We start from the raw sequence: 14306 nt of genomic DNA, 5'->3' as shown, positions 1-14306 counted from the left end.
AACTACTGAAATCAGAATATATGTAAATTGTTTTAATTTGTTTACCTCTTGAGTATTTTTTCTCGTTATTTTTGTCATAACTTAAATTTTTTAATCTCTCTATTTAATTTGTATTGTTTAAATAAATGATTAGATTTTCCTATGTTCATTTTATTAACAGAATAAATAGGAAAATTTGTAGTTAATCCAATTTATTATTTTTATATATTTTTTATTATTAACTATAATAATAATTAATAATATATTAACATTGCGTCGCTATCGTTAACAGCATACAGCTTATATTCTACCCCAGTCCATTTCATATATGTCATATATTCATCAATAAAAACATTAATAAACACACTTTGTATCATTTAAAAATGGAACATTCATAATATAATGCTATAACGTAATTTAATTGTGGTGTCACTATATTGGATATAAATGGGTTAATCGAAACGATGGCAGAAATGTATGACATTTTATATTACTTATTCATGTATAATTATATACTCGTAGGTAGTTAACATTAAACATAATTTTAATATTGATATTATGTATAGGTATAAACATTAAACACATTAATAAAAGTGAGTTAATGTTAAAATATTATCCGACGTATTTAAACATTATTATCCAATTTTTAACATATTATACAGTAGGTATACACTACTTTGTTTTCGAATCATCAGCTTTTAGAATTTTCAGTTGTGATTATGAAAGATAGTTGGTATAAAGTTAAATATTTGAATTTAATTGAACGTTGAAGTAGGTAAATTAAACTTCTAAAATTTTATTTAAATACAGATACGGATATCTCCATTTAGAAAGTATTTAGGTAAAATGCATTTAAATACTTTTAAGAAAAACTATAAATTATCTGCTAAATAGTTTACTGTTTGAAAAGAAAAATAGTTTTCAATTGATGAACAGAAAGTGTGTATCTCCACAGAATACACCTCAAGTGGTACAAGAAATCTCAAAAATTAAAAAATTTGGTTTAAACTTTATCTAAAATTATTGCATTATTGAAGAAAAAAGAAGTGAGCATATATATATCAGTACTATTTTTATATTGTATATATATCAAAAGAGTCTGAGTACATGTATTGTTATTTGTTGCAATTCGTTTATATCGAGTATTATATGGACCAGAACCAAAAAAACCTTAGCTTTTCAAATTGGTTGTTCAAAAGAAAACGCCATAAAAACATTGCTCTCAGTTGCTATAAAACGAGGCGTTTCGGTTGTGGGGCGGTTTCGTTTTTATTATTTGCCACGAAAAATACTTGGCGCGGGATCTGAATCCTACACAACAGCAACAATATAATAACAATATGGATTATGGAATATGTAACAACTAACAATACGACATCAACAACAAAAACACCACCATGATGACTATGACAAAAACAACTTTTTGGGTCACGTCAAAAGCTCGACCATTGTATATTACGAAAGACTAATACAAGTTTATTTGGTTATGTTATTAGGTATATTATTTCAATATATTATATTACTATAAAATGTATTTGTACTTTGCAAATAACTTGATACTACTTATAGTGGTGTCGGTTTTGAAGTTGGGTTTCATTTTATTAATTATTAATCAATTATTGTGTTGTTTAAAAAAAAAAAAATGATTTTTACCTAGTTTGAAATCATGATATCTGTAATACTATTACTATTTACCATGCACTACTGCATATTAGAATTTATTTTATAAGTACTTTTTATATTTATGATCGTAGTAATTTTTAAGGTATTTAAATTTTTTTTAAAACAATGCGTTGTGCCTATTTTTGCAATCAGAATACTCTTCAAAAATAGTTGATTTTTAAAATAACATATTAAACATAGATTCTATCCTATTTTTTTTTTGTGGTTATCAAAAATTTATTTATTTATTAACAAAATAAAAATAATACATAACATCATAGTATAGAATATTAGGTACTTCTTTTCTGTTATATTTTAACATTTTTCAAAAAAGTATTCTGCTCCGAGTATGAAATTAAAACATACAAACTGCAATTATCAAAAATAAAAATAATTAATAACCAAGTTTTTTGTGAGTCAACTATTTATTATTGTACAGTTTACTTAGTTAACAAAAAATATTTAAATATTATTAAAAAACAAAAATTGGCGACCTAGTTTCATAGTTAAATGGATAGCCTTTCTATAGAACACAGGTACTGGGCTTCAGTATAGTTTATTTTTACGAAACCCTTGGCGCTTATTTCGTCAGATATAATAATATTACACATTTAAATATTATGCATAGTAATTTTTAAAATTTTTATTTATCAAATAAAAATTTCATTATAAAATGACCTGTCCATTTAATAATTGCAGTTAGTAAATTTAGGTTTTCTCAATTGCAACTGCAATCATATAGTGAGTTGACAATTTAGTCTCTTCAACATGAATTAGTAGCCCATTAAATTTTAGCAAACTGACTTTGATTGTTTTTTATGCAACCCAGAATTATTATGGTAAATTGTAACCGAATACGGTTTAAACCACGTGTTCAACCAGTCACTGTAATATAATAAATAGTAAAAATGTTCAATTAAGTGACTGATGAAATCGTTTTACCTTCACAATACTATTTAATTTGGTGAATAACAAGAAAATTCTAAACACACGGAGCCATTGTAATTTTCAATAGTATTTTTCTACTATTATTATTATTGTTAGATGGAATAAAGCTTATACTCCTTCTATCCCTCAGTTTGACGTAATTTATTATTACCATCTCCTTTGAAATTATTAGACCAATCTTTGCGAAACTTGAAATATATTATATTCAATATTCATTATTATGGTAATGTCCATAGATTAAATTTGGCGTTCTTAGATACTTTATCATTAAATAACTACGATTAACTACTGATCAATACGATAAAAGAACAAGATAAGTCTAGACTGGCCAATTAACGTATACAGCTAAAACTATTGTAATAGGTAAAGCGAAATGTCATGCTCGCACAATATATAATTATTATGTATTTACCTTCTTTTCACTTTTATGTGATCTTATCATTCGTGTATATTGCCTATACGGTCTGGATTACTACCCTTTTATATGTATATATGTATAATGTATACACATGATCACCCATATATGCATTTAAGGATATTATTATATAGTAAATTAACTTACCCTTATTTGATTGTCAGGTTTGTTTTGTCAGGTATTCGATGAATTTAAGAAAAAGAGATAAAGTTTAATACTAATCAAAGACATGAATAATGTATTATTGCTAATAAGACAAATTTTTTATTTTATTTTAAAACATATAAATACTATTTGATGATATATACTATTTAGCTCTTAACGTATGACCGCAAGTAGCAGGACACAGGTAGAATGTCGTTGTGTCCAAGTGCCCGATAGTTGATGGATATCGTTAGACAAAGACATAACAATATATAATAATAATAATAATATAAACATCTACGCTACTGTAAGTACATATTATTAAAGATTATGATGATGGCTTAAGATAACGTAGCAGTATCTTTTAGATCATGAATAATAATATGGAATAATCCGAATTTAAGGTTAAAGGCCACGAAATACCGTTTTTTTTGAAGAAATCATATTATGTACAATAAATACAATAATAAGTACAATAATACTTGGTGAAGGAGTAAGTTTTCATACCCAACATTTTAAATATATGATCTAATGTAATGACTAATGAATGTACATGCAAAAAAAATAAAAAATATCAAAATTATAATTAAACTCTAATAGATCCCACAGCCACTTGTAGTTACTTTCTTCTAAAAAACTAGTTTTACGTATTTTTCATAGGGTAAATAAGCTGCAATAATTTTACAAGAGTGTAATACATCTTAAACCAGTGGGGTATTTACGGAGGGGGGGGGGGGTGTAAGGGGTTTCCACCTCCCTCACTAAAACTAAAATCTTTTATATAATGGTTAGAACAAAATAAAAATGACGTACTAATAACTTGTAATTTGTATCATAAATATATTTTAAGCCCCCCCTCCCCAGAAAAAATCGTATCTACACCACGCCACTGTGATGATGCCACAATTTTTAGTATCACATAGTTATGAGAAGTGGCTATCATTACATCATGATAGCTAGAAACTTAAAATGTTCGTGGTAACCTTCATACCACATTATATCAGTGCCTATTTTAACTCAAAGTTTGAACTTTTAAATTTTTTTTAAATTTTTCTAATTCTCATACTTAGTAAGCCAGTCACCAAATTGAAATTTGTAAAGAGAACTTAAATTAAATGATACTAAATTTATAACGACTTTTGTTACATAATCTCTGAGTCCGGCTCACGCAAGAATTGCGTTCCTTCAAACGGAAATCGAATATTTTTTCGTATACGTATATTAATACGGTTGCGCCATTGGTTAAAGAAAATATCAAGAACATTGTCCTAATGATCGAACATCATTAATTACACACACAAACACCTCTATTGTGATACGAACAGGTTGGAACAATAAAAAAAATTCTCAACACGGACCACGCTGTGACAGGTAATGCGATGCGGTGACATTTAAATTATACAGTAGGTATATATACCTTTATACCATTATTATTATAATATTATAGGGCATTTATTGTGACGGTTTTTTATTCGTTTTTTTTTCCTTTGTAGCTTTTGATTCGCTCACGCGTATTAACCTAACCACAAACGCACACATAAGACGTGTCGTACGCTTTATGGACGTACCTACGCGCGCAATTAACACGCCGCTCGCCGAGTCAAGGCCCTTTCACTAACTCGCGGCGTGTAGCGCGAGCACCATGAAACTCTACCGGCCGCTGCACGTGTGCGCGTACCTGTTCGGTGTGTTTCCGGCCGTGCGGACGCCGGGACAGCCGCCAGCCCGGCGGTTCCGGGTCCACTGGCCGGGTGCGGTGCTCAAGGCGTTCCACACGGCGCTCTACTGGCTGGTGTCGCTGATCGTTAGCATAGTGTCCATCCGGAACCTGGGCAACTACCAGAAGCTGGCCAAGAAGCTGATGTCCACCCGGGTGCTGGACATCGATGAGCTGTTCGTGTACATGATGTTCGCCGGGATGGCGGCCACCGCCGTGTGCCAGGCCCACATGCTGTGGCCGCCCGTCCTACGCGCCACCAACGAGTGCTTCTTCGACCTGTGCCAGCTGGGCCACGTCACCGGTGCCTGGCAACACTTCTCCGCGTACGCCATCGTCCTGTTCGTCGCCTACGAATTCGCCATGTACTTCGTCTTGATCACGTACAAGTAAGTGTACCGACCGCCGCCGCGGCCGATGGTCGTCGACCGGCACACTTCTCGCACAGACGCAGCAGGGTTTTCCTGCAGGATAAAGGGAACATTTTGAACGTATAGTATGGTTTACATTAGACTATATTAATCTAATGCTTTAATGCATATATTCAAATGGACACCATCCTACACACATTATATTTTTGAACTTTATAGAATATAATACAGTTCCTGTTTTTAGTAAAAAAAAATTGTAAATACATTTTTATTTTCATTTCCTTGAGAGCTATCTATATTTTTCTATTTTCCTGGAATAATTTGTATCAAAAGAATGTCTGTTCACTGTTTGTTTTTTTCTCTAAAACCCATATATAATATCCCGAGAGTATTGAGCAATTGATTTCCCAATTAAAAATGAGTCAGATATATAAAATAATATATACAATTCAAGACATTATCAATCCGAAACTGAAATTTTATTTAGTATGTTTACGCATATGTTAGGCATTATTGTAGTGATTGTCTTCTTATTTTTAGTGAATTAAATTCACAACTCTGATAGTAATATTATTAATGTCACTTATGAGCTCTAATTTTGATAATATTCGTCAAATTAATGAAGATATAAAAAAATACTAAAATTTTGTAGATACAATAATTTATCATTTCAATTTTGATACCTACGATTTGAATATTTAATAAAAAATTAATTCCTCATAAGTTTTTTAACTATTATTTAAAATATCAAAACTACCACATAGTCATGACTTTTTTATACCGAAACATTGAAATATATTTTATTGTTATTAAAAAAAAAAAAATCATGTATACTTAACAGATGGCATTGGTTAAGCTGTTGTTCTATAAATATAGATACCACCACTATGCGTTTAGTGTTATAGGTTTGGTTTGTATCTATAAACTATATTTTGGTGACAGGCGACAGCAAATATAATTGTTAGAATAAAGAAAAAACAACATTTTTACTCAAATATTAACTTAAACTTAAAATAGCAATAATATTATATTGACATTGTTCAAAGATGATTTTCTAATTTTAACAAAATTTAAACAGATGCATCAAAATCCATACAATGAGAAGTACAGAAAATAATAATGTAATATTAAATTATTATTAAACATAAACAGAAATCTGTGTATTTTCAACAAAAAACAATACCAGCTATCATACTCGTATATCGGTCACCATGATCATCTAAAATAAGTAGGTAATAACACTTTGGTTATAAAAGATTCACTCAACGTTTTCTTGACAATTCAAAATCCTTTCTCGATAAATGAAATTTCTTATAACATCCAAACTGAATTATACTCAACGGAAAATAATATCGAATTTATAGGTACCATCACATATATACAATATATAGATATAGATAATCGGTAACAAGGTGGATGACAAGACAGTATTTCTCGCGATCGGCAAAATCTCTCAGCCAACAACTACAGACATTACCTACCGACCATTGATATCGAAACCTCAGTCAACAAAAAATAAATAGGATATAACAAAATTCGTAGGATTCTATCTTGCTCACGAATAAAATGAAAAGGGTTACAAATTTATATACAAAATGGGTAGCACATTTTCTCGAATTATAACAGTAAATTGAAAGTATCTAACAATATTAAGAAAACAGCAATAAAATCTGACTATCTCACAAAAACATCTTTATAAATAAATTTTCGAAATCTTTATGGCATCAACATTTAAAATATCTTATAAAATTTATTGAATTTCATGTATTGTAAATAATAAAAAAAAATGTAAATATTTAATGTATACAATCCTTCTATAACCTGAATAACTGAAACTAAAATAAAAAATATATACAATAAAAATATATATGATTATATTATATCACTGTACCTACACTTTATAAATACTTAAAATTGTTTCCAGATGTTGATAATAGAAAAAAAAATAGCAGAAATAATATCGTTGGTTATCTTGACGTATACTGTGATTATGTTAATTATATTTTAGATGACACTTTTATTTATCATGTACATTGGCTACAACTTTAAAGAATTATTTTTTTTTAATTATTATTAAATACCTCATTTATAGACCGAACGTTTAACTTATGCCTCTCGTTCTCGTGATATATTGTTTCTGAGTAAACTATATGAATTGTTAATTATTATCTTAAATATTATATCGTTGGTTAGGTCAAACACAGTCTTCTCAGTTATCTAATTAGAACAGTTTACTGTAGTATTTTATGCATAACATCGTTGCAATATAGTATACGATAAAATCGAAACGCGTGTGCAATGTCGTCGCCGAAACAAACTTAAAAACTTATATATATTTAGATTAGTTCATCATATGTATCGTATACATATACATAATACATTATAGAGTTATAGATCCTTAAAATATGCTGATAACATTAAGAAAAATCTCGTCGGTTTCAAAATTTAAAAAAAATATACGTTCTTTCGCCAAAACTTAGGTAATATAATGCACTATATTATCGTATACGTATGCGTCGTGATAATAATAATTTACGATCGTTTTATATTTTTGTTTGTAACTTACACGCGCAGGTTCACGTTCAGTTCGGCCAAACTGATCTGTCTGTTCCCGCCGCTGTCGAACATCACGTGCGTGGTCATCGAACAGTTCTTCTACCTGATGTGCGTGTCGCTGTATCTCCGGCTCCGCGCCCTGCACGACGACATCGAAACGCTGGTGCACAAGGCCGAACACCCGCGCTGGAGGTGCCTGGCGTCCGTGGCCGCGGCCGGCGGCGGCGGTGGTAGACCCGTGGCCGCAGCCGGCCGGTTGGGCATACCCGCGTTCAGCGCGGACGACATACGCGACCTGCGGGCCGTCCACCGCGCGTGCATGGAACTGTTCGCCCGCATCAATCGCCTGTTCCAGGTGCCGCTGGCGCTGTGCATGTTCGACTGCGTGTTCCGCATCGTCGTCTACATGTACGGCATAGCGTTCGACGTGACCATCGTCATGTGGGAGAAGAAGAAACACGTAAACTACTCGAACACCGCCATGTGGTCGGGTTACTGCGTCATCCGAATCATCCGGCTCTGGTACCTGTACCTGTGCGAACATTACGTGACCAAAAAGGTATGTTTTGACCAACTATATAGGTACAGTCGTATACCGCGGTTCGGGTGAGTGTTGGTTGTTCTACGAAAACACTGATGTTTAAAAAAAATTAAGTACGATTGAGTTTATAGTTTGTATATATATATATATATATATATATATTATATATATGTATAACAAAGTGTGCACGGGAGTTAACCAATTGAGCTTAAAGTTACTTTTTTATATACCTGCAATTGCGCTTTAAACATTTTAGGGTCGATAGACCAATTGCGCTCTATAAGTTTTAGGACCGACAGACAAAACATTATTTTACAACTAATAGTTATAATAATAATAAGTTCATGAACGAATTTAAGTACTTGAAAACTAAAATCCCAAATATAAGAAATAACGGAACAAAAGTTGATTTATAAAATGTGTGTAATGTGTAAACTATAAATAAACTATTTACGTGTGTTAAAATAATATTCATACCTATTTTTTCGATTACTGTCATACTAATTACTACATGGTACAATACATAAATATATTATGGTATTTGGTATTCCATGCAGTTAACATACTTTTTATGTATTAATTTTTTAATTTTTTCAGATTTTACCAATACGAGTTTCACTTAGCTGGCTTTCATTGATTTTGAATCCCGTCACAAGCCGGAGACTGATGCCTGAGGTAAACATAAAAAAAAAACATTAAAACATCGAGTATAGTTGAAACCCATATCAAAATAAAAAAAAAATGAATCGAATGGATATGTTTATAGATTTTACGAATAATTATATACATATTGATTAAATAATAAACAAGGGTTATCTACTTCAATTTAAAAAATATATATGCTTGCCATCAATTAATACTTACTATTTATTTTTCTTTTTTTTTACTGTTGTATTTAAATCAATATTGACCCATGTAATAATAAATATTTGTTGCTTATTATCTTTGTAATAAACCAAAAAAAATAACTTCTCATATTTTAAATTTCCCTTTGCATATATTTTGTATAAATAATAGACAAATAGAATAATAAAAAATGTGGACATTTGACCTAGGTATGAAAAATATAAAAAAGAACTTTTGTATAAGTATTGCACGTTTAATTTAACACGATCTTTCTTTGTTTTTCTGTTGTGTAACGATGGAATTCTAAGTAGGTATATATCAACCCTGAATACATTACTCATATTTTATGTAGATTGGAATTATCGTTCAGATATAACCTGCTTTTTTATTTAAACATCAAAACTGTAGTTTCACCTATATAATTTCAGTTTACTTTAAAAAATAAAAGTTAACATATCCGAGTACAAAGTGAATTTTTAACAAGGTACTCACTACTCAAAATAATTTTTTTTTAATTAAATAGAAGAAAAGTAAATTATACAAAATAATCAATAATAAAAAAATACGCCATATTAGAAAATATGATAAGCGACTTGAACAATAATGTAGTAGTTGTGAGTATATTAATTAAATTTAAGGGTAGAAAAAAAAATTATAATATTGAATATTGTCAGACGGCACTGATAGAAGGATAATAATATTAAAGGTTCTTGAGAAACTTTAATAATTTTATTTAACCATCCAACGGAATTATGGTGAACAAACTTACTCTAAGTAAAGGTATAATATTATGCGTGTATTATTGTATTAGAATTATAAATTATAATACCTAGCAAATAATTAGAAGTGAGAACGGAACGAATTCAATTATATTATAATCAATTTAACAAATTCTAATAATTTTTTTTCATAATCATTTCTTATACACTATACCCATCTTTTTAAATAAAAATAATATATGATTTCAGATAATTCTATTTCAACATCAACTTGATACGATTAAGTCAAAGTTTGAATTATTTGGAATTTTAAGCATCAATATGTCGTTGTTTTATGCTGTAAGTATGTGTTTTTGATGGTTGATGTTTATCTGCAACTTAACGTAAATATTATTACGTCCACGTTTATTCTGCAGGGATTTGGCACTACATTGGCGTATTTAGCGCTTTTACTACAGTTCTTTGCATTTAATCAGATTTCAATGGCATCCATTTCCACGAACAACGCAACAAACACAAACGAATAATTTATTATTATTGAGCTATCAAGGCAATTATACGATTAAAAACCATACATTTGAGTGATTACGTAAAGATATACATTAATATCAAGTGTAATTTAATCATACGCTTCATAGTTACATAATATATATATATATATATATGTATATAACCATATATACAGCACAACTACTTTACGCGCAACGAAACATGTGTAATTTACTTTAATACATTATTATCAAACTGTACTTAATGAAGAATATACAAATAAATTATAATACATGACAAGAGGAGAAAATAATGGAAACACAAGATTAATTCATCCGAAAACCACTTAAACGGAAAATCATTAAGCAATGGGGGTACATGACTATCTATTAAGCTACTTAATAAAATTAAATTGATTGATAATAATTAGAGCTCGGATTTTAAAATATAATAAGCAACTAAAAAAGCACACGATTGTTTTAAAAAAGAAGAATATTTATTTTTAAAAAAAGCAAAAAAATTAACATGAACTAGTTATAAAAATAATAAAAAAATTTGAAAAATAAATTTAAATTAAAAAAAGAATTAATTACCATAGATTTTCTTAGATTTGCAGCAGTCAAACTGACTAAATTGTCCGACAGAATATTTGAATATACATAGAACGAACTCTCTACGTCCACTGAAATGATCGGTGCATACTTCGTACAAGAAATTTCAAATTAAAACACTACATTTTAAATTTTAAAATGGTCGATATCGATGTTTTAGGCATACTGACCATTTAGGTACTGAGAGCTATTATATTATGTAAATCGATAAACTATTCGTAAACAAGCCGATAACGAAAACAATAACAATCCAATATAAGCATTTAGTCCTCATTCTGGGTTTTTACATTCCATTATTAATTATTTTTGTTTTATTATAGCATAATAAACGTATGAAAAATAAATAGCTGAAATAATCGAAAAAAGCGATAAAAAGCAAAAAAAAAAAACATTAACATAAAAAAAGCAAAAATAAATTGATTTATTTAAAATCAGAATGACATGAAACGAATTTATGTATACAAATTCTATCTCATATAATATTATATATGTATGAAAAAATAAGCATAATATGCCTTAAAATCCGAGCCCTAAAAATAATATAAAATTTAAATTAATGATAAGAAAAAAATGTAAATGGGATTATTTAATTAGCATATAACATCATTAATATTTTCACCATTGTAGTTAGACTCCTTATTCTTTTCACTGTCTTAAACTTACATATTATATAGATATAATTTGTAAACGTATATTAAAAATTTAATGATTTCTATTATTTATAATTTTATAAAATTTAAATAAACAAACAATGATAATTCCTTACGGCGTGTCTATAAATTGGTAAATATTATATATATTATATTTTCCCAAAAACCTATTTGTACATGTTATACACCGGATATATTATTTTTCGATGACAATTATTAATATTATTAGTAATTACTAATTATTATTAGTGTAACGATTGCCGTCTACCGACGTCGTACATTAATCCTTATGGGCAGGGCACGGCTAATTTATGCTGAATTTGAGGAATTGCGAACGGGGTCGACTGCTGACTAAGGTTTTCTAGCACGCGTCGTCGTATATAATATAATGACCAATGCGTGATTGGAGGGAATGTGCGATACGAATAGAAATACGGAGGGAACTCCACGACGATCAACACAACCATCAGCGAACACCCTCACTCACGACATATCAGCAAACCAAACCCAGATCGGTGGTAACCCTCATATTTTTTATACACTATTATATTATGTTAATAGTTATCTGTCTTATAATTTATCTTAATACTTATGTTGTATCTATATACTTATATTATACGTCAAGTGTCGAGCACTTCACAAGGTATTTATAGGTAAATACACCTAATCTTTAGTGTTAATACGTTAAAACAACTCTGACATAAGGAGCACGTCGGACGTTAGCGATCGATGAAGAGGAAACGTTACATTGGTTATAATTTTTTTTTTTTTTAAAGTGTTGAACCACAACTTACTAGTACCTACCTATATCCTATAGGTACCTGGCTAAACTATATTCATTTGTGGCTCGGAAGTTATAGAAGTTCATAGCAAAATATACACGAAAAAAATTGTAAAATATGCATGAAAAAAATGTTAAACACAACAAATTTACTAGGTAGCGAATAAAAAATCAATAGATTTACGATAAGCTAAATCGATAACATATAATATCAACGAAAATATATTAGTATAATTTCGGCCTATTAGCACGATACAGCTAAATTGCACCGGTATCATTATTAGACTGCTACTATGATAATAAATACCTATAGGTACGTGAAATAATATTGAGTTTTATATTCAATATTATCTAAAATACATAGGTTAGCGAAAATAAAAAACAATTTGTTTTTTTAGAAAATATTAACATGCTCGATATGCTTATGAAAATCATTGAGAAATATTTACTTTTTTCCTAAAATTAACGAAACATACTAAGTATATATTTTAAATTCACCATCGCATTGTTTGAATTTTAACTTGGTCTGCTATGTAAATCGAGAATATACAATTTTCCATGCAACTCCTATAATTTCTGAGCCCTATATAATATATATACCTATATATACAATATTATTATAATTATTTTTCACTTTCCAACTAATAATATCATATCTAATATTATAATAATTAGAAAATAGTTTGTTAAAAAAAAAAAAAAAATACAATATATGTCTTCTTACTAGGCTTTAACATAAGATTACTTTTTATATATAATACGTCAATTAAGTATGTTATAATAACTACTGATTGTTGATTTTATTCAAGAATATATTTCTAATCACATATAAATACATTTTCAACAAATTATGAAAAAAAAACTGATACCAAAGTTGGATGTGCCCATCGAGGCAGCTGTGCATACTGCATAGTAATAGCGAATCGTTGTATTTTAAAAAGATATCAAATAGAGCTTGATTTCTTCAAAAAATTACAAAAATCTCACCGATATATATTTCTTCATTGCCATTTTGACATTCTAGAGATACTCAACCGAACTACTGAGAAATTCTTAGCATGACTTTTAGTATATCGTACCAGTTGTGTGTTAAATTTCCAATGAATTGATGTGCTGCATAAAACATTTTGTGATTTCTTACTACCTACCAGAAAAAATAAGTCATATCATTGTAGTATACACCTAGTACGTTACCAAAAGTTTCGTTACTTGATTTTAAACCCAAACGTAAATGTACATTTTATATTGCATGTATAATTTAAACATGCATACGTTGTACAACAATGAAAAGAGTTTCGTAAAAGTAAGTACAATTTCAAAAACGGTAATGAAGATATGTGATTGAAATATAATATTATTTTCAAAAACAGCCAAACCCGCAAGCATTGTATAATTACACTTTAACTAATAATCCTTTATCTTAGACATAAATAATAATGTCAATAAATATATAACTTACACAAATGAGAATTCTTTCGATTGATTAAACATCTCAATTAACAAATATTTCACTAGGTACGCATTTATTTTTTATTTTTATTGACAGAGTTGAGTTTTGTTAATAAAATACAATTAAAACGATAAAATCAATAATTAATGTTACATAGTATAATACAATTTATTTATTTATTCAATGTATTGGTTCCTTACAAATAAATAACGTAACTCACAGAAAATAGCTTGTATAGAGGACCACCGTATATTACTGTTACAAAATTTTGAATAAATAATTAAAGCATATCGTATACATTTTAAGAATATTAACTGAAAATATAGTTATTTTTAGATACATAATACTAAGTAAAAAAAAAAAATAGTAAGAATAACATTAAAAAAAAAAAAAATGTGATCTTTTTGATCCAATTATGACATCTTAT

The 14306-nt window shown here is 29.0% G+C and overlaps 1 protein-coding gene across 1 annotated transcript; it reads left to right on the top strand.

Annotated features, from left to right (window-relative positions):
- The first annotated feature begins 4531 nt into the window (after positions 1-4531).
- On the top strand, positions 4532-10986 carry LOC114124900 (uncharacterized). The gene is made up of 5 exons (XM_027988343.2): positions 4532-5254; positions 7811-8351; positions 8931-9008; positions 10148-10237; positions 10315-10986. Exons 1-5 carry the CDS (start codon positions 4791-4793, stop codon positions 10423-10425), a joined length of 1284 nt encoding a protein of 427 aa, XP_027844144.1. The 5' UTR covers positions 4532-4790; the 3' UTR covers positions 10426-10986.
- The last annotated feature ends 3320 nt before the right edge of the window (positions 10987-14306 follow it).

This window comes from Aphis gossypii, chromosome 3 (genome assembly GCF_020184175.1).
Source record: "Aphis gossypii isolate Hap1 chromosome 3, ASM2018417v2, whole genome shotgun sequence".
Lineage (NCBI taxonomy): Eukaryota > Metazoa > Arthropoda > Insecta > Hemiptera > Aphididae > Aphis > Aphis gossypii.
The sequence above is the reverse complement of the archived record's forward strand: the minus strand, read 5'-3'. Positions and strand labels throughout refer to the sequence as shown.